Consider the following 21,092-nt stretch of genomic DNA (forward strand, 5'->3'; position numbering starts at 1 on the left):
CATCATCCTCATCTGTCACCACTGTTCACCTGGAACAATGCAAGCCTGTCTGCTTTCCTGGAAGGGGGAGGAGGAAGCTGAGGGTGGGGGAACTGGGGTGGGGGGCTGGATAATTGTTCTCCGAGATGAGATTTTTGGATGAGAGAGACTTCATTTGCACTGGATTATAAATAAACTTCTAGCCCACAAAACTTCTTGCCAGGCCACAAAGCAAACTCTTCCTTACCCCGGAGATCAGAGAACTGCATGAAAAGCAGTTTATGGGTGAGCAGAGCCACCACCCAGCTTCTCTAGAAAGCCTTTCTAAGCCTCTCCCACCAGGCCAGTCCCCTCCACCCCAACTTGTGGCCTTGGTTTGGTCTGGAGGGGAATGTATCTGCATTTCCACACTGCTTTGTACGTGTGATCCCTGCACCTGGGTGGGTGGAGAGGCTGTTGCCTGACAGATTGTGGAGAACTCCGGCTTCCTCTAGGATTCCCCACAGATGGTGCATGGGGTCGGACAGGAGACTGGTATGACTTCCAGGTGTAACCAGCTGTCTCAGAGCTGCAGTGTGTGTGCTGCAGTGTTGGGAGTTCCGTTGCATTCCAGGAGAACAGGGACAGAATATTTGAGATCGGGGATGTCTCAGAAAATCCTGTCTGTGGCATCTCCATTCATGGTAGTATGGTCAGGACAAGTGTTCTGTCTGAGCAGCCAGAGACTCAGGCTGTGGCTGCTCCATGGATTGTCCCAGGTGGCAGAGACCTTGGCCATCACCCATTGCCTCTCTAGTTTTATTTTTGTTTTATTTTTTTTAATGGTTTTTATTTTATTTTTGAGAGAGGGAGAATGTGCACAAGTTGGGGAGGGGCAGGAGAGAGGAGGACAGAGGGTCTGAAGTGAGCTGGATGTGGAGTTCGAACTCACGAACAGTGAGATCATGACCTGAGCCGAAGTCAGATGCTTAAGTGACTGAGCCATCCAGGCGCCCCACCTCTCTAGTTTTATATATATACACACATTTTTTTTTTCAAATCCAGGATGAGCACTTAGCCTTCTAAGTCCCCAGTCCCTTCTCTACACTACCTTCAGTCATTGCTCCTAGGCTGCCCCTTCTCCCCATGGTTTCAAATTTATATACCTTCCTGAAGCCCTCAGGTTTCATGACATGCTAGAGAAGTTGACCTGCTCTCTAGATAGTCCTAATGCCTGAGACTATGCCTGGGCTCCCATCCGAGACCTTCTTATCCCTTGGGGTCTTATGGTTGAACCTCAGCCCCCCCCACACCCCTTCCCTTTCCTCCTCTACATTTTATGCTCCCAAAAGTCAGAGGGAGTGGCTGCTGTCGGGTGTGCCTCCGAAGTGTGTTCTGAGCCTGGCAGATGTATGAATCTGAGCCTTTGGAAAATGACCCACTAAAGGGCAGAGAGGGAGGCCCATCTCTCTGAGGCCCAAAGGTGGGGCTCTCAATAAATTCACTGATTGTCAAGGTTTCCAAAACACCGGTTTGATATTCTGCAAATCAGCCTGTAATGATGGCGTGTTCCAGGTCCCTCTTGATTTGCCTCCTCTTTGTTCTTCAGCCAGCCATGCTGTTCAACAGAAATGTAACGAGAGCCACATGCATAATTTAAATTTTTTCAGTAGCCAAAAAAGTAAACAAGAAAAACAACCAAAAACACAGATGAAATTAATTTTAACAATGTCTTTTGTTCCACCCAATGTATCTAGAATATCATATCAACAGGTAAGTAATACAAAAAAGCTTTCAAACTGTGGTGTGAATTTTACACTTACAGCACATCTCAATGCAAACTAGCCACATTTCCAGCGTTCGTGGCCACCTGTGGCTGGTGACTGCCGTCATGGACAGCACCGCCCTGCAGTTCAACAGGCGTCTGTCCTTTGCCCTTTAGGCACCCCCTCCCTCTGCCTTTGGATAAACCAGGTTCTCTGGCTTCTCCCACCACACCGTGCTGTATCCATTCCAGCTGTAACCCATGCCTTCTCCCAAGCATCCTGAGAAAGAGCCACCTTCACTACCATCCCCTTCATCGCCCCTTATGACTTACTCCCTTACAGTCTGGACTCCTCTTCTACCTAATCTCTCTCAGAGGTCACCTTCGGGGCCCCTGACAACCTTTGATTCATCCTTATCTTTTCAGCCTCTCCCACAGCACCTGACTCTTGCTTGAATCTCCCCCTTCCATTTAGCTTTTATGACACTGTCTTACTCATTCCACTCACCCTAAAACCAGTCCCTCCCTAGACTTCCCTTCATGGATTAAGACCCAAAGCCCTTCCCTACCCCCTGGAGACTCACTCCTCCATGACGCCCTGCTTGGGACAGCCCAAACACTGCTCCCCCCTTTCCAGGGTGCCTAGCCTCCCTCAGGCTCTGGTCCTTCTCATCTGTGCCATTTGCCCAGCTCTCTTTTTGGCCTCTTTAGTTCTAGCACCTTCCTCTTTGCCGCCCCCTTTCCAGCCATGAAATTAATATTCCCAAAGTGCAGCTCTGATCACATTTTCCTACTGAAAGCCTGCAGCATTAGAAGTTGTAATAACAGGGGAATATATACTTACGTTATAATGTTAAATGAAAAAAGTAGGCTACTATAAGTGGGAAGATCATAGCTGCATGAAAACAGACAAAAACCTGTGAGTAGATTAAAAAAGAGGAATAAACCACTTAACACTGGTTGTTGTTGGATAGAAATTGAAATTTTCTTTAATGAATGCACATATTATAAATGGAAATTTGAATACTTTTTAGTTTTGGAAACGCAGCCACTCAGAGTTTTAATGCTTCCCGGGTCATGTGCCACGTCCTTACCTGGTCATGGATAGCATATTCTTTGTGATCTGTCCGTGAGCTTCACCTCATCTCTGGCCAGTTCCCTTCCTCGTTCTTTTCCAGTCAGCATTGACTTTCTGGAGTTCCCCAGGCACCCTTGCACCCTTCAAACTCCCTCCACCCCTTTATTCATGTGGTTTCTCCCACCTGGATGCCTGGGTTCTGCCCACACTGCAAGTTCCATCTCTAGACCCCTCTCCATAAAGTCTTCCTAATCCCACTGCCTAGAATGATTTCTTTTTCTGATTTGACTCTCTTTTCCCATTTGGCTTATACTGCCTGGCTTTGTAGGCATTTGAATTCTCATCTTATCTCCTCTATTAGCCAAGAAGTTCTTGCAGCCTGCCCTACTCACAGTAAAAGCATGTAGTTTTTTCTTTTTTAATATAAATTTATCATTTGTTTCTTTTAAGAGTAATACATACAATAAAAAAGTTGGGAAGTATTCAGTGGTCTAAAGAAAAAGGTCTTAAAAAACATTTACAATCCCACCATCACCTAGAGACATTCTACCACTGTTAACACGTATATATTTTTAGATTGAAATCATGTTGAATATGCAATTCCGTATTCTTTTTTTCCCCCACTTGACATTAGATTTTGAAAATTTCCCCATGATACTAAATCTTCTTCAAATAAAATATTTTAAAGGCCTTGACATATTTCAGGGTATTTGAAGCTCCATAATTTATTTAACTCTTCTCTAGTTGTTCAACATTTAGCTGTTCCTCATTTAAAATTTTCTAATGATCCTTGCATATAAAGCCTTGCCCAGGCCAGTGAGTTTCTGTGTAGCAGCAATTCCTGGGAAGGGACCCACTGTGGGTCAAAGAGTATAAACATTTTATTTTTTTATTGGAGTATCGTTGACACGGAACATTACATTAGTTTCAGGTGTACAAGATAGGGACTGGACAACTCTATACCATGCTGTCCTCACCACAAGTATAGCTACCATCTGTCACCATAAACATTGTTATAATACCACTGACTGTACTCCTTATACTGTACCTTCTGTTCCTGTGACTTATTCATTCCATAGCAGGAAGTCTGTATCTCCCTCTCGCCTTCACCTCTTGTGCCCAACTTCCCCCTGCCACTTTCTGGCAACCGTCAGTTCTCTGTGTTTATGGGTCTGTTTCTGCTTTGTTTGTTTGTTCACTTGGTTTTTAGATTCTGCATTTAAGTGAAATCATATGGTATTTATCTCTGGCTGCCTTATTTCACGTAGCATTATACCCTCTACATCCACCCATGTTGTTGCAAATGGCAAGGTTTTGTCTTTTTCTATGGCTAATTTTCCAGTGTGTGTGTGTGTGTGTGTGTGTGTGTCTGTCTGTCTGTCTGTCTGTCTATGTGTGTACCCATACACACACCCCTATGCATACTGTGTTTTCTTTATCCATTCATCTATCAGCGGACACTTGCGTTGCTTCCATATCTTGCCTATTGTAAATAATGCTGCAATACACATAGGGGCATGTATGTCTTTTTGAATTAGTGTTTTTGTTTTCTTTGGATAAATACTCAGTCGTGGAATTACTGGATCATACGGTTTTTAATTTTGAGGCACCTCCATGCTGTTTTACATAGTGGCTGCACCAGTTTATATTCCCACCAACAGTGCACGAGGGTAGAGTATAAACCTTCATCCATATTGCTAAACTGCTTTCCAGAAGAGTGGTACCAATTCTTATCCCTGCTGATGGATGGAGCATATTTGTTCTGTTGCATTCTTGCTAATATTATTACCATGAAAAATCTTTGCTACTTTAATATGCATATATTGTTTTCATTTATATTTCACTGTTTGCTAGTGAGGTTTCACATGTTTTTCACATCATGCATTTGTCAGTCATTTGTAGTTTTACTTCATTGAGTAGCTTGCTCATCTGTATTACTGAATTTTTCTGTTAAGTTCTACTTAATTCTTGTTCATTTAGAAAACACTTCATATATTAAGACTTTTCTCTCCTCTGCCGTATTTTTTTTGCAAACTGAGTGTTTGTGAAGCTAACTTGGAGTTGAAAATGCCTGACTCTATCACCAGACTTGCAGTCCTTGGGTGCAGGGGCCAGGTGGCCAGGGCTGAGCTTTCCCAGACCCCCAGCACGATGCTCTGCACTGGGTGCTCAGTGTTTGTTGAGTGAATTAAGAGGATATCCCATTCAAGTGAGTACTATTCTGTGAAAGCTGTTGTTTTTCTTTTGAATGTATATACAGAGTCTGGGGTCTTCCTAGGAATGAGTAACCAAGATGACAAAAATAAAGTATACAGTGTGGCCATTTCTCTCTACAGGTACAGCTATTCAAGTTAGATAGAATAAACTATCTCCCTTGTTATTGTCACCATTTGCTTTAAAATTTAAGGGAATCAGGGGCACCTGGGTGGCTCAGTCGGTTAGGCATCCGACTTCGGCTCAGGTCATGATCTCACGGTCCGTGAGTTCGAGCCCCGCGTTGGGCTCTGTGCTGACAGCTCAGAGCCTGGAGCCTGTTTCAGATTCCGTGTCTCCCTCTCTCTGACCCTCCCCCATTCATGCTGTCTCTCCCTGTCTCAAAAATAAATAAACATTAAAAAAAATTGTAAAAAAACATTTAAGGGAATCAAAGCCACAATGAGATACCCCCTTACTCCCACTGGATGGCTATCATCAAAAAGATGGATAAAAACAAGTGCTGGGGAGGGTGTGAGGAATCAGAGCCCTCACATACTTCTGGTTGGAGGAGAAAATGGTACTGCCACTTTGGAAAATAGTTGGACAGTTCCTCAAAATGTTAAGCATAGAGTTACCATGTGACCCAGCATCTCGGTCCATTCAGGCTGCCATAACTAAATACCACAAGCTGGGTGACTTAGGCAACAAACATGTATTTCTCACATTTCTAAACATTATCAAGTCCAAGTTCAAGGTACCAACAGATTCAGTGTCTGGTGAGAACCCACTTCTGCCTTGTAGGTGGCTGTCTTCTCACTGTGTCCTCACATGGTGGAAGGGGAGTTAGAACTCCCCGAGATCTCTTTTATAAGGACACGAATCCCATTCACTAATCCCACCCTCATGACCTGATCGCCTCCCCAAAGCCCCACCTCCTAATGCCATCTCATTGGAGGTGAAGATTTTAACGTAGGAATTTGGGGGCGAGGGGACACAAACATTCATTCCAAAACATCTAGCAATTCCACTCCTAGGTATATACCCAAGAGAACTGAAAACATACATCTGTGCAAGAGCTTTGCACATGAACATTCATAGCGACACAACCGACACAACCCATATGTCCGTAACTCATGGATAAGTAAAATGTAGCATAGCCATACTACGGAATATTATTTGGCCATGAAAGACTGAAGAACTGATACATGCCACAACAGAGATGGATCTTGAAAGTATTATGCTGAGTGACAATAGCTAGACAAGAAAATAGCTAGACAATAACTAGCTATTATGAGATTCTGTTTATATGAAATGTCCAGCACAGGCAAATCCATCGAGACAGAAAGTAAATTAGTAGTTGACAGGAGCTTGGGGGTGGGGGTGCAGATGGGAAATAAGCAGTGATTAATGGGCGTGGGATTTCTTTTTGAGATGTTGAAATGCTCTGGAATTAGTGGTGAAGGTTGCACAACCTTGAACATACACTAAAAACTACTGAATTATATACTTTCAAAGGGTGAATTTTATGGTATAAAAATTATATCTCAATGAAAAAGTAATTAAGGGAAACTGTGCTAGAAACAGGCGTGGCCTCCCCAAGGCACAGTGTGGGCCTTTCTCACCCACAGAGGAGGTTCCTTGGAAAGAGCTTTGGAGGCGGTGGCCGGGAGCAGGTCCCTAATCAGCACCATTTTATGTGACCAGGATCTATGAGGAAGGCCTGGGGCACCTAGGATGAGAGTGAAAGAAAGTCGAGTGTCTCTTTATTAAATAGAATAAAGCAAAAATGGACCTAAATTAGGTTGGGATAAATAACAGCTTAGTACAGTAGAACAGGATGAGCTCTGCACTTGGAATGAGAATCTGTGGTTTAGCTCGGCTGCTGCCGTGCTGGGTAGTGCAGACAGGACTCCTTGCCTCGAGCCTTGGTGTCCTCATTAGCAAAAGAGGGGTGATACCACCTGGCTTGCTTATCCTGGAAGGATGTGATGAAGATGCAGTGAAATAGTACGTGCACAAAGTGTTTTAATGTTGTAAATGTCATTCCTAGATAATGGTCTTTCTTCACATTTTGGTCTATCTCGTCTTTCTTGAAAATGTGTTAAGCAGATGTTAATTATCGATTTGTTAATATTTCATGCCCTGCTTTTAGTAACAGTGATATTGTACTAAGTAAACATTATACTTTTAAAAAACTTTTTAATGTTTACTTATTTTTGAGAGAGAGCACAAGCAGGAGAGGGGCAGAGAGAGAGGGAGACACAGAATCTAAAGCAGGCTCCAGGCTCTGAGCTGTCAGCACAGAGCCTGATGTGGGGCTTGAACCCACAAGTTGTGAGATCATGACCTGAGCCGAAGTCAGATACTTAACCGACTGAGCCACCCAGGCACCCCAGCATTATACTTTTAAAGTCATATTATAGGTTGGTGTTTCCCAGAGACAGTAGCCCGTATGATTGAAGTAGGAGATGAGAAGGGAGATGTGCCTTGTAGTGAGGCTTGTAGAGCCCTAATGCCAGCACAGAGATTGAGGCTTTGTCTTACTGGTAATAGGGAGTCATGGCAGGCTTTTGAGCAGGAGGCGCCATGGTGTAAAGGTAGATGGGGCTCTCTGAGATAGTGCATTTCAGAGCAGGAGAAAATGATAAGTCCTGAGCCACTAGACTCTCTCTGGACGGAGAAGGGGGTGGGGGCTGCCTTCTGGGCAGGACCCTATGGGAATGAAGACAGCAGAGAGTCTGGTCCTTTTAGCTCAGAGCCACTGAGATAGACAAGCTACCTCCACAAAAGAAGACCTCATCACAAAAGCCCCCAAGCAGAGGTAATGCGGCTTTGCTCACCAAAAAAGCATACAGCAGTCTTTGTAGGGAACAAATTTCTAAGAGGTGTCACTATGATTTTTTAAAAAGTTAAAAATATGTAATATTGTTAAAAAGCCATTTAACACCTCATTGAGCATGGTGCAGTATACACGGAACTGTGCTGATAGGACTTCCAAGAGTATATAATTTAAGATGATCCTTCCTTGATTTATTGTATTTTATATCATAATAGGATTCCACCGAGGTCCCCTGAGCTTCCCAGCACCACCGTGTAGAACAAATGAAATCTGGGGCAGGCGGAAGGGGCTCTTGTCAGTCTTGTCAGCTCCTTTGATTTTGGGCTCATTTGGTTGCTAGTTTTGTGTGGTTGCAAATAGAAAAAAGGGCTAGAACAGGAGGGGCTATGCCTGTCCTTGGGGCTGGGGTCCCAAAAGAGGACCTTTTTTCCCTTCCTAATACCTAGAGCAGTGGAGAGCTGGTCCTCGGCCCCCAGGGGCCCAGAGTGGGTCTGGCTCCTTGCAGCCAGATGGGTGGATTTGGAAAATCAAATCCCAGCTTTGGCTCGCACTTAATTGAGAAGATTTCAGACTTCAATGTGAAGAGAAAGCACTGTGGTCTGTGCAGGAACCACAGAGGGTGGAGGACGATCTGGAAGGAGTAGGGTGGAGTAGGTGCTGAGACCCTGCCAAGGGGGAGGGGGTTGTCAGAGCTGGGGGAGGGCAGGTTTGAAAAGCCTCCCTCATTGGATTGCCAGGTAAATATGGATACCTGGCTACATTTGAATTTCAGATAAATAATTTTTTAGTGTAAGTATGTTCCAAATATTGCATGGGACATACTCATACTAAATTTTTTTTATTTTTTATTTGAAATTTCATATTTAACTGAACATCTCGTTAGTTCACCCCATCACCAAATCTCGTTCCTTGGGGTGTTCTGATCCTTACCTCTGCCACTGCCGCCAACAGCAGATACACCCTGAGAACCGTGGTGCAAGAGGCAAGCTGACTTGTCCAGAACAGAAGCCATGCAAAGTAACAAATTGCCAGGGGTTCGTCTCCAACTCATTTCCTTCACTTCTGTTCATTCCCCATTCCTCTTTGTCTCGCACCTGCCCCAGGATTGGCGAGTAGCAAGCCTATGGCAGCGGATCCAGGGAGCCTCCTGAAAAGTCAGAGAGGCGGTGATGTTTGCAGCGCTGAAGGTCTGCTGCGGGGAGTTCTGTCAGCCTCCGCAAGGAGGCGCTGCGCAAACCACGGAGCGCTGTAACTTCACCCTGGGCCAAATCAAACCTGCAGCCTGCAGCCTGCAGCCAGCAAAGAGATTGGATTTCTGAAAGTGCTGGGGTTTTAGAAATACCGCCACCACTGCCGCCAGCATTGTAAATATTCATAGGCAACTCCCCTGGGTTTCCACGCAGAGACTAGAATTCCAAACATTCCCCTCCCCCGGGGTTTCTCCTGGTGTGGTCCTGAGACCACCTGGACCCAAACCATCTGCTGGGCTTGTTTTAAAAGCAGATGCTGAGGCGAATCCCAGGGCTGAGGTTTGCTGTATTGTCAGGTCCCCTCGTTACTCTGCCTGCTGTAGGTGCACACACACACACAAACACTCGAGTGTACACATGTTCTGTGTGGTTAGATACATCCCTCGAGGTCCACGCAAGGGAAACCAACAAACCCTTAATTAGGCCTTGCTTCCCTGCTGTTGTGAATGATACCTGTTCCTATTTACTAATCAACTCTTTTACATAAGGACAGGGTTTATACTTTTACTGTGTCTGCAAGGGGCTCAATAATTGAAAATTGTTTTTAGTGGAGAAGAGAGCCAGTCAGCATTTGGACCCTTATGCTCAAGGTGTGAGATCAGGTTTAAGCTACAAACTCCTTCCTAGAAGAAGGCTTTAAGCAGAATTCCATTAGATTTTACTATGTCTCCTCTCCATTCATAACATTAGTGTCTGCACAGGAGCATTAGCACCTGTGAGAACTGGGGAGCAGATTTCTGCTTTTTTGGTGAGTGGTGTATGTGTGTGTAACAGACATCAATCTCTTTTTCACTCTCAGGTGAAATTGCCACAGTCATCCTTCCCAATGACTTTGCTCAAGACCCCTGACCCACACCCCAGCACCCTGTAACTGCTCACCCTGTTTTGTGTTTAGTGAATGAGAGAGAGAAACACTGAGACACACTAAGCTGAGCAAAGCCATTTGGACCCCTATTGGGTTACTGGGCATCATTTTACCTGGATTTGCACCGTCTGTGGCTACTGGCCTTCTGGCTGCAGGAGGAGTCAGATTACAGCAGGAGAGACCAGGAGGATTAGTACTGAGATGCTCCAGCGGCCAGTTGATAATTACCTTCGGGGTCATGTCCCGAAATAGACTCTGGCCCCTCTTTCTCGCCTGAGAGAGGGAAGGCTACTCTTTCTCTGTTTGGCTGGCTTTCCCATTCTTTTTTTTTAGTCCCTCCTGCATCTTACTCCTGTTATTTTTTAAGTATAATTTACAAGCAGTAGAATTCACCCCTTCTGGTATACAGTTGTGTGGGTTTGACAAAGGCATACAGATGTGTAACCACCAACACAATCAAGATCTGGAACTGTTCCATCCCCCAGAAGGATTTCCTCCTGCTGCCCCTTTTAGTCATCCTCTCCCTCCAGCCCCTGGCAACCACTGGTCTGTTTTCAGTCCCTACAGTTTTGCCTTTTCTAGAATGCCATGTAACTGACCTTTTGAGTGTGGCTTCTTTCACTCAGCATAATGTATTTGAGACTCATCGACGTTGTGTGTTATCACTAAATCGCTCCATTTTATAGATGAATAATACTCCATAAACATTCCTGCACAGGTCTCTTTGTGAACAAAACTTTTCATTTCATTTGGGCAAATACCTAGGAGTGGGGTTGTTGGTCATATGGCAAGTATGTGTTTAACTTCATGAGAAATGCCAACTCTTGTTAATTTTATAGAGAGAGTACGAGTGGGGGAGAGGGGCAGAGAGAGAAAGAGGGAGAGAGAGAATCTTAGGCAGGCTCCATGCTCTGCACAGAGCCCATGACCCTGAACAGAAATCAGGAGTTGGATGCTCAACCAGCTGAGTCACCCATGCACCCCTACCACTTTTTATTTCTAATAGCAAGGTCTGAGAACGCAGTTGCCCTGCTTTCTTACCAGTGCCAGTGTGGCAATTCTTTCTCCTTTTCCTTTTCCTTCTTAAATTTAATTTTAGCCATTCTAATAGTGCTTAGTAGTATCTCGTTTTTTTTTTTTTTAATTTGCGTTTCCCTAATGGGTAATGATTTTGAGCATCTTTCTGTGTGCTCATTTGCCATCTTTATATCTTATTTTGTGAATTGTCTATTCAGATCTTTTGCTCTTTTAAAAAGTGGGTCGTTTTCTGCTTGTTGACTTTGAGAGTTCTTTATGAATTCTGGGTACAAATCTTCTTATCAGACATGTGATTTACAAATAAGTTCTCCCAGTCTGTGACTTGTCTTTTCATTATCTTAACAGTGTGTTTTGAAGACCAGTGTTTTTTGGATGACATCTAATTTTTTAATTTATCATTTCATGTCTTTTATGGATCATGATTTTGCTGTTGCATCTGAGAAATCTTCACCTAACCTGAAGTCCTGTGTTTTCTTGTAGAAATTTAACAGTTTCAGATTTGCATTTGAGCCTGTGAACCATTTTGAGTAAATTTTTATGTATTTTGTGAGGTTTGAGTTAGGCCTATGGACAGCCAATTGTTCTGGCACCATTTGTTGAAAAAATTGTCCTTTCTTTATTTAGTCGCTTTTATATATTTGTAAAAAATAAAAGTATGATATATGATTTGCAGATATTTTCTTCCATTTGGTGCGTTGTCTTTTTAGTTTCTTGATGGTGCCTTTTAAAGAGCAAAAGGTTTTAATTTTGACAAAGTGTAATTGATCTTTTTAAAATTTTTGTCATCTGTGCTTTTGGTGTCATGACTAAGAAATCATTGTCTAATCCCAGGTCATGAGGATTTACTCTTATGTTTTCTTCTGAGTTTTATAGCTATAGCTCTTACATTGAGGTCTCTGATCCACTTTGAGTTAATTTTGTATATGGTGTGAGGTAGGGGATCCAACTTCATTATTTTTCATATGGATATCAAGTTACCCTAGCATCATTTACTGAAAGGAGTAGTTTTCCCCCACTGAACTGTCTTGATACCTTGTCAAATATCAACTAACCATAAATGTAAGGGTTTATTTATAGACTCCCAATTTTATTCCACTGAACTGTATTTCTGTCCTTATGCCAGTATTGCACTACCTTAATTACTGCAGCTTTATAGTAAGTCTTGCTATTGAGTAGTGGGAGTCTTCCAACTAGAACATCTTTCTCAAAATTATTTTGGCTATTCTAGTTGCTTTGCTTTTCCATATAAATTATCAACTCAGCTTGTTAATTTGTTAATATCTAAAAAAAAAATCTTGCTTGGATGTTGATTATGAATGTGTTGCAGCTATACATCATTTTGGGGAGAATTGACATCTGAATAATATTGAATTTTCCAACATGTGAAACATCGTATATCTCTCCATTTATTCAGGTCTTTTTGATTTCTTTCATCAGTGTTTTATAGTTTTCAGTGAACAGGTTTGCATCTTTTTGTTAGGTTAATCCATAAATATTTCATAGATTTGGTGATATTTAAATGGTACTTTAAAAGATTCCATGTCTGATTGTTTATTGCTTGCATATAGAAATGCAGTTGCTTTTTTTTTAAATTAATTTTTTCTTTTGTAAATGAAAGATAAGCGATGCATGGGTTTAGCAAATTATCACAACTGGGTTAAGTCTTGTCTCTGCCTTATCCCAGTTGTGTATATGTGTGTTAATAGACTGAGTCATTGACTGACTTTATTATGGAGGAAATATTTGTCAAGTATTGCAGTTGCTTTTTATATATTGATCTGGTATCCTGTGATCTTTGTATCTTTATATTTTTAAACTTGCTTATTAATTCTGGTAGAATTTGGGGGAGATTTTCATGACACAATCATGTCATCTGCAAATATAGACAGTTTTATTTCTTCCTTTCCAATCTGTATGCCTTTTTCCTGTCTTTTTCCTGTCTTATTGCATCGTCTAGAACCTCCAGTACAATGCTGAATAAGAGTGATGAAAGGACATTGTCTTGCTTTGTTCCTGGTCTTAGCAGGAAACATTCAGTCTTTCACTATTAAGTATGATGTTAACTATACATTTTTGCATATGCCATTGATCAGATTGAGGACTGTCCCTTCCATTCCTAATTTTTTTTTTTTTAATTTTTTTTAAGTTTTATTTATTTTTGAGACAGGGAGAGACAGAGCATGAACAGGGGAGGGTCAGAGAGAGGGAGACACAGAATCTGAAACAGGCTCCAGACTCTGAGCTGTCAGCACAGAGCCCGACGCGGGGCTCGAACTCACGGACCGCGAGATCATGACCTGAGCCGAAGTCAGCTGCTTAACTGACCGAGCCACCCAGGCGCCCCCCATTCCTAATTTTTTAAAAAATGATTATTTATTTTTGAGAGAGAGAGAGAGAGAGACAGAGTATGAGTGGAGGGGTTGCAGAGAGAGACAGACAGAATCGGAAGCAGGCTCCAGGCTCTGAGCTGTTAGAACAGAGCCCAACATGGGGCTCAAACTTAAGAACCATGAGATCATGACCTGGGCTGAAGTTGAATGCTTAACTGAATGAGTCACCCAGGCATCCAAATTTTTCTTTTTTTTTTCTTTTTTTTAATGTTTATTTATTTTTGAGAGAGAGTGTGTGTGAGAGAGAGAGAGAGAGAGAGCACGAGTGGGGAGGGGCAGAGAGGGAAACACAGAATCTGAAGCAAGCTCCAGACTCCCGAGTTGTCAGCACAGAGCCTGACATGGGGCTTGAACCCATGAACTGTGAGATCATGACCTGAGCCAAAGTTGGACACTTAACTGAGTGAGCCACCCAGGTGCTCTGAGTTTTTCTTTCTTAATCGTTCACTGATGTTGAATTTTTTCCATATATTTTTTTCAGTAACTATATGTTTTTTTCTATTTAGTCTGTTAATATGGTGAATTACATTGATTTTTCTTTTCTTTTGTTTTTTAATGTTTATTTTTGAGAGACAGCACAAACGGGGGAGGGGCAGGGAGGCGGATAGAGGATCTGAAGCAGCCTCTTAGCTGACATTAGCGAGCCCGAACTCACGAACTGCGAGATCATGACCTGAGCCGAAGTCGGGTGCTCAACCAATTGAGCTACCCAGGTGACCCTACACTGATTTTTCAAAGTTGAACCAGCCTTCCATTCCTGGGATAAACCGCACTTGGCCATGTGGCATTATTATGATACAATTTCCTGTCTGAGGGCGGCTCCTCATCTTCTCCTTCCCAGTTTTTCCTTTCTCCTGTTTTTAGTCGTCTGGTACCTTCCTTTCCTTTCAAAAAGGAGCATGCTGGAGAATGTTCTAGTTAGGGAAGAACATGCTCCAGCATTCCCTGAAGATTGTGCCTTCAGCCTTCATCTCCTCATTTCATTCTTTTTCCTTATCTCTTTCTCAGTGGTCCCAGTGACTTCCTAGAGGTATGTCTTCAGGGTTTTCCTTCAGAGTCACTTGCATTGGTTACTACTGTAGGCCACAGTCTATTTCTTCCTGAACCTTATCCCCCTGGTCTTAGGGGCTCCTCCTTCTGAGTCAGCTCTGCTTTGCCTGGCCCCCAGCCTCATATAAATCTTTGGGCTTCTGTGGCAGCCTCCTGACCTGTCTCCCACTCCCTGCATTACTTTTACCCTTGATGAGTCGTCATCTTTTTTTTTTTTTTTTAAGTTTGAGAGAGAGAGCATGTGTGTGGGAGGAGCAGAGAGAGAAAGAGAATCCGAGCAGGCCCCGCACTTCAGCCCATGAACTGTGAGATCATGACCTGAGCCAAAGCCAAGAGTCACACACTCAACCGACCGAGCCACCCAGGCGCCCCCAGTTGTCTTCTTGAAGCTATGTGCTCATGCTGCTGTTGTTTCCTTCATTAGTCCTTCATGCTCCTATTTTGTAAGGATTGTGCTAGGCCTCTCAGCCTGACATTCAGATGCCCCTTCAGTCTGGCTCTGGTCTGCCTTTCCAGCTCTATCTTCTCTCTGTGGACTTCTCTTCAGGATCAGAAAGCCTGGATTATTTATTCAAGGATCCTGAGTACCTCACAAACATGAGTTTAGTAGATACTCTTTCCAGGGATGTCCTTTCCCATGCCTGCGAGACTCACCAATTATGCCTCCAACCCCAGGCCCAGTGTGCCCTCCTCTGCCCTCCTGCCCCCCATGCTCCCCTCGTCTCCCTCTTGCTTAGTGTGAGGCAGTTTCTGTTTCCTATCACTGGTTCTTTGTCAGTCTTGACCACTTATCTCTTCACCTGGATTGTAAGCTTCTGTAGAGCAGGGGTTTTCTTTCCTTGTGATAAGTAGGCTGTGTTTTTCTCTGCCATGTTTTTACATGAAATGACAATGGTAGGATTCTGAGGTGGATGGGTTTGGGATGGGGCTTGGGGGAGTTGTGAGTCAACATAAGAGTTGGTGGAGCTGGTAATCTGAGTTTGCCCTTTCCCTGAAGGCACATCCAGGAAGCATCTGGAAGATATCCAGGACGTGGTTGAGGGGAGCTTATAATGTCCTTCAGCCAGGAAACCAGAATTTATTGTGTAGCCAAGGAGAGAGCAGGACTTTGAGACAGGAAAGAGAGTCTCTTTCTGTTCATGGATTGGGACAGTCACAATAAAGGATGTCTCCAGGGAAACATGGCACCACATCCCGCATGAGCCCACATGGCCTCCAGGCCTAAGCTGGCTGAGGACCCCAGGTAGAGGTCAGAGTACCTCAGAGCTGGGGTGGGGAAAGCCTTCAGGTGTAATGCAAACCTGAGTCAAGGACAGGAATTCTAGGATCCAGTGGACAAAGAAGACTCTGGAAGAAGAGTGTGGAGGGCTGTCTGCCAGGTCACCGCCAGGCAGCTGAAGTCCCAGAGGGCTTCTGGAACTATAACGGAAGGTTCGAGGGCCAATTAGGGTTACCCCTTCTGTAGTTGAGACTAAGAATTAAGTTTTTCAAGGGAGGGATGGAGTCCTAGAAGCCTGAGCATCTTTGCATGGCTTCTGTCCTGTGTGGCCTAAGGCCAGGGCAGGACCAGGATTAGTTTACCTAGATATCCCAGGAGCTGTACCTACCAAGAAAAAATTTGTCTCAGCAGCACCATTGCCAGGATCTGAAATGTGCTGTGAAACTTGCTTTCGTGGGGTGTGTAGTGTTGTGTTTTGCTTTCCCTTCACTTTTCAGTAAATATTCCTTTCCAAAGAATTCCAACCTTGTCTCTGTGACCTGAGGGGCAGTAGTATTTTTCCACACACATACCTCAGTCAGCACGGAGAAGGGCATTAGTGAGGAGCAGAGGGTGATGGTGGATGCTCTCCAGCTGGTATGGTGGAGTTGTCAGAGGGCTGTGGTGCTGGTGCAGAGAAGGAATGGAAGCCGAGGAAGAGGAGATGAGACCAGCTATTGCCACTGATCCCTACTGGCTGGGGACCTTATCCGTCTCTCATTTCCCAGGGGATTTAGCACAGTGCTGGGTATCTCATGGGTAGCCAGCAAGTGCGTGCTTCATCACAGTTGATCCCTGGGGAATAATAAGCTAATATAAAAATAATAATAAGCTAAGGATTCTCTGCCAAAGGGTAGCCCTTTGTCCTGCCCTGGACTTTATCGCACTTTCAAAAAAAGAAATCTCACAATGCTTATGGAACCTTCCTTGCAATGCCCCTGCCACCTCCCACAATACACAGCTCCATCACAGCATCACCAGTATCTCCAACCTTTTCAGCGCTGGGGCTATGGACACGTTCAGTATGATTATTCAGAGACTTGGTTCCTTAGGGCCATAACCTGTCACAGGCCAGCCAAGTTTTGGCCTTTGAGGAAGTCAGAGAGCCTGACCTATTATGCTTGGCTACTCCCTGTGGTCAGCCATGGGTGGGTGTCCTTGGCATTGGTTTGCTCACAGCTAGGTGGTTTTTGCTAATGTGGAGGCTGGGGGCCCTATGCTTGGGGGCCGGAGGGTCAGGGTTGGGACTCCAGTGACTGGTTGGAGCTCCAGGCCTGAGCTCGGTGTCTTCATCTCTCCCTCTGCAGCTTGTCTCCAATGTCCTCATTTTCTCCTGCACTAACATCGTGGGTGTCTGCACCCACTACCCGGCTGAGGTCTCTCAGAGACAGGCCTTCCAGGAAACCCGGGAGTGCATCCAGGCACGGCTCCACTCACAACGGGAGAACCAGCAACAGGTGAGTAGGGCCCTCTTGTCCTTTCGTGGCTACAGGGAGCACAGGCCCAGGACCTGCCTTAGCCCAGCTGCCCACCACCCACCCCAGCTCAGCTCCTTGTAGCTGCCCTGCCCTGTCTTCCAGGCAGGGACCCAGCCAGAGGGGAATGTTTTCCCTGGAGGGAGCCTAGCATTTCTGGCTCTGTGGGCATGCTCTAGGGAGACTTTGGAGAAAGAGCTCTACCCCAGCCCTTGCCCACTGCCTCCTCAGTGTTCCCCTGTGGACTGCAAAGAAGCCAGGCTGCCCAGGCCCTGGGCACAGAAAAGCACCCTCCACCTGTCCCCAGTGCTGATGAGGTGAAGGAGCGTCTGCATCCGCATTCCCACCTGGGATTCAGGTGCTCCCCCATGAGAGAGGAGAGAAGGGAGAGCTGTCAACCCCTGGGACACCCTCGCCAGGCACGTCCTCTGTGCTGAGTTCTGGGGTTTGGTTGGTTCAGAGAAAGGATGATGGTTGTCTCACCCTAAACCTCATCCTCAGAGAACTTTTGGGAGGGAAGTAAGCCACTCACGTGGGCCAGAGACTTGCAGGACTTTTCCGAGTGAGCACTGGGGCAGGGTGTCCTGCCCCTGTGTGCTCTCTTGGGTAAGGGCAGGGCAAGGACTGAGGGCTGGTCAGTGTTCCCCTCCTGGCTGCCTGGCATCCTGTTTGGGGTTCAGGACCATTGTGTCATCTCCTGCGTGTGAACCAGATGAGGTCTGGGGACCCGGGGCCACAATGGAGCTGAATAGCTCTCAGGCAGGAGCTCCAGAGATGGGACCATGTGACCCCAGGGGAGCGTGTGGGCAGGTCAGCAGGGTGACGGGGGCCCCCACTAGACTTGTACCAGTTGTAGTTGTTAGAGATAAGGTTACTCCAAAGCAGGTTCTCCTCTCTTCTTATGTTTGTGCCTACCCAGCAAGCTGAATGGAGTCCTGCTGCCTTCGAGCTTGGGGATAAGGGAGACAAAGGCCTAGACAGCGGTAGTCCCCTGCACCCTCCTCGCTGGCACAGAGCGTGTGCTGTGGACATCCCAAGTGCCCTTTGACCACAGTGTGAGAGGGTCTCTGACTCCATATGGATGCATCCTGAGGAGTTAATGGCACGGGCTGGCCATATCTGGATGGCTGAGCAAGGGGGTGACGCTCTGGCACCATTCCTCCCCGCCCCCGCGAGTCGCTGCCTATCCCTGCTTCCTGTCCAGCCCTGCCGCTGTGGCCGTTGTGTCCTGCCAGGTCCCCAGCTCATGCTGTCCAGTCGGCGGCCTGGCTTGCCCCAGGCATTCTTTTGGCCCTGTCTGAACTCCTGGTCCAGCTCTTGAATGAGACCCATGCTCAGCAGTGTCCCTGAGTCCTCCCACTGTCTTTGTCTGACACGCTTGCTGCACTTCTGCAACCTACTGGAGGCCCCTCCGCTCCTCAACGGCCCCCTCTCTCATCCCAGTTCCAGGCTCTGGCAGCTCTTGCCAGAGATCCGTCCCTTTTTGTGTTAGGGAGTGTCCCTTCTCACTCCTGGACCTTGTCCCTTCTCCAGTAAAAAGAACATTTTATAGCTCATCACCGTTTACTTGCACTAGCCCTGGACAGGCTGGACATTCCAGCAAATCCACAGGGATTTGGGAGAGAAAATCTATTTGCTTTACCATGTTCTGAGCCAAGATACCAGGGAGGAGAGGCGTACTTACTGGGGGCGGGTACTCCTCACCCAGCCAGAGCCTTGTGGCTCTCGGGCCTTCCCCCGCCCTTGGGTCCTTGGGAACACTCCTCGGTGCCACCTGATAATGGGACTCAGAACTGTTCCCCAACGCCCCCCCCCCACCTTCCTGACCCTCAGCCCAGAAGTGGTTATAGTTGTAGGAAGATCTTTCATGGATATAAACTGTATGTAGCACACTTTCTCCCAGCTGTCTTGGATTTCCACAGAATTGCTCTTTATTTTGTTTTTGTCACCAGTAACCATTTACTGAGAGTTCAGTAAATAGGAGGTGGCCTTCAGTGGCCATGTCCACTGATGCTCAGGGAGACCAAGCTAACCCACAGAGAGCACCCTCGCTAGATTAACAGTGTTTTCCAGGCCGCATGCAGGCCGTCAGCTGTGGAGCTGAGCACAACACAGCCCCATCCTCGGGGTATCTCATTGCTACAGGGAGACCCTGTTAACAAATCACCAAAACCCCGAGTGATCAGGGATTCTGCAGGAAGGCCCTGGGTGGTGAGGGGGTGCTGCTGCCAGAGCCAGGAAGGGGGGAAGCCTGAAGGAGGGCTACCAGCCATATGTGAGGATGGTGAGTCTAGCTGAGGAGATTGTGTGCAAAGGCAAGAAAACACCACCAACAGCTTGGGAAGCTTCCCGTGGTTCTCTGTGTTTGGAGCAGAGCACAGATTTCAATGCAGGGCGTGCTGGGAGCATGCAATGAGATACCCCCGAGGATGCTGCTGCGTCGTGCTCAGCTCCACAGCTGAGGGCCTGGGAGGAGGACGCAGAAGGGAGGCCAAGTCCAGACCCTATTGGGGCCCCACATGACCCTCCCCTCCACTGTGTGGCCCTGGCCCCTCTCCCTGCTTCTCTCCCACCTCCTCTCTCAGTTTGTCAGCATGATTTCCCCTCTCTTCTGGGTTACTCTCCCCTGTGTAGAAATGGAGCACTTCCAACCTTCTCCTTCTGGTCCCCGCGAAGACTTCTCTGGCCACCCCATTCTCCCCAGCCCAGGTCAGGTACCCCTGCTCAGTGCCGCAGAGTACCCCACACCCCCATGAGACTGGGAGCTTTGTGAAGGAGGAACCTTGCCTGTCTCACTCACAGTTACAACTCCTGGCGCCCAGCATGATAGGTGCTCAGTAAATATTTGATGACTAATTGAATGGATCTCATTTAATGCTCTCAACAACCTCATCCCTATTTATAGATGAGGAACCTGAGGCTCAGAGAGGTTCAGTAATTTGCACGAGGTCACAGGGAGTCTCAGGTGACATCCAGGATGCCAGGGGGCTCAGTACTACAGGTTCACCAGGAGGGCTCTTCCCCAAGTATGTGCACAGAAAAACCAGGAGGTTGCCCAGGGAGACAGGATTCAACTAGCCCTGGGGGCATGACTCTAGCCCCACCCCCGCACAGGTGTTAGCTCCGTGGATTTCAGGTGACCTGAGAGGTTTTCTAGGACTTTGCAGGTGGGGACCCAGGCAAGTGGAAGGAGCTATGACAAAAGCATGTGCTTCCCTCCCCAGGAGCGGCTCCTGCTGTCTGTCCTGCCCCGTCATGTTGCCATGGAGATGAAAGCAGACATCAATGCCAAGCAGGAGGATATGATGTTCCATAAGATTTACATCCAGAAACATGACAACGTGAGGTAGGAATGAGGCTGGGGGGTGAGGCTGGGGTGGAAGGACTGATCCCCCAGGGAGATAACATCCCTACCTCCTCCCCTTCAAGGGAGCACAGCCCAACAGGGTGGTCTGTGGCTTTGGGGTGTGTGTTGTCTGGGGCGCCCTGGCCGCACCATACCCCTACAGGTTGGAGGTGAAGCTGCAGGGAGAAGATATAGAAGGAAGGAGGAGAAAGGAGAAAGCAATAACACCAGCTGTTGGGGAAATTCCTAGCCTAACAAGGGAGACAGAAAGCAGACTTAGGACCCACATATCCCCATCATCGTCTCAACCTTCATCACCATCTAGCAGCTTCCATGCCTTCTAAGCCAGTGTATGTCAGGTGCTGAACCAGCCATTACCCATCTATTGCTAATCATCCTGACCATGCAGCAAGGTGGGGACCCTTATCAGCATCCCTCGTTTAGAGACTTAGCTTGGAATGGCTAAGACCCTCACCCAGGGTCGCTCAGCGAGGAGTGGCAAAGCTGAGGTACACCTAGGTTGGCCTGCCCCAAAGCCCATGCCCCTTTTACTGCACATTTGCTGCTTCTCTAGACAGAAGCTG

The 21,092-nt window shown here is 46.3% G+C and overlaps 1 protein-coding gene across 1 annotated transcript in view; it reads left to right on the forward strand.

Moving 5' to 3' along the window:
* The window catches only part of ADCY5 (adenylate cyclase 5), a 146,712-nt gene that overhangs the window by 71,417 nt on the left and 54,203 nt on the right, over positions 1-21,092 (forward strand). The window contains exons 2-3 of the mRNA XM_047874109.1: positions 16,995-17,144; positions 20,387-20,508. Coding sequence (XP_047730065.1) covers positions 16,995-17,144; positions 20,387-20,508 — 272 coding nt within the window. The remainder of the gene's footprint in view (positions 1-16,994; positions 17,145-20,386; positions 20,509-21,092) is intronic.

This window comes from Prionailurus viverrinus, chromosome C2 (assembly GCF_022837055.1).
Source record: "Prionailurus viverrinus isolate Anna chromosome C2, UM_Priviv_1.0, whole genome shotgun sequence".
NCBI lineage: Eukaryota > Metazoa > Chordata > Mammalia > Carnivora > Felidae > Prionailurus > Prionailurus viverrinus.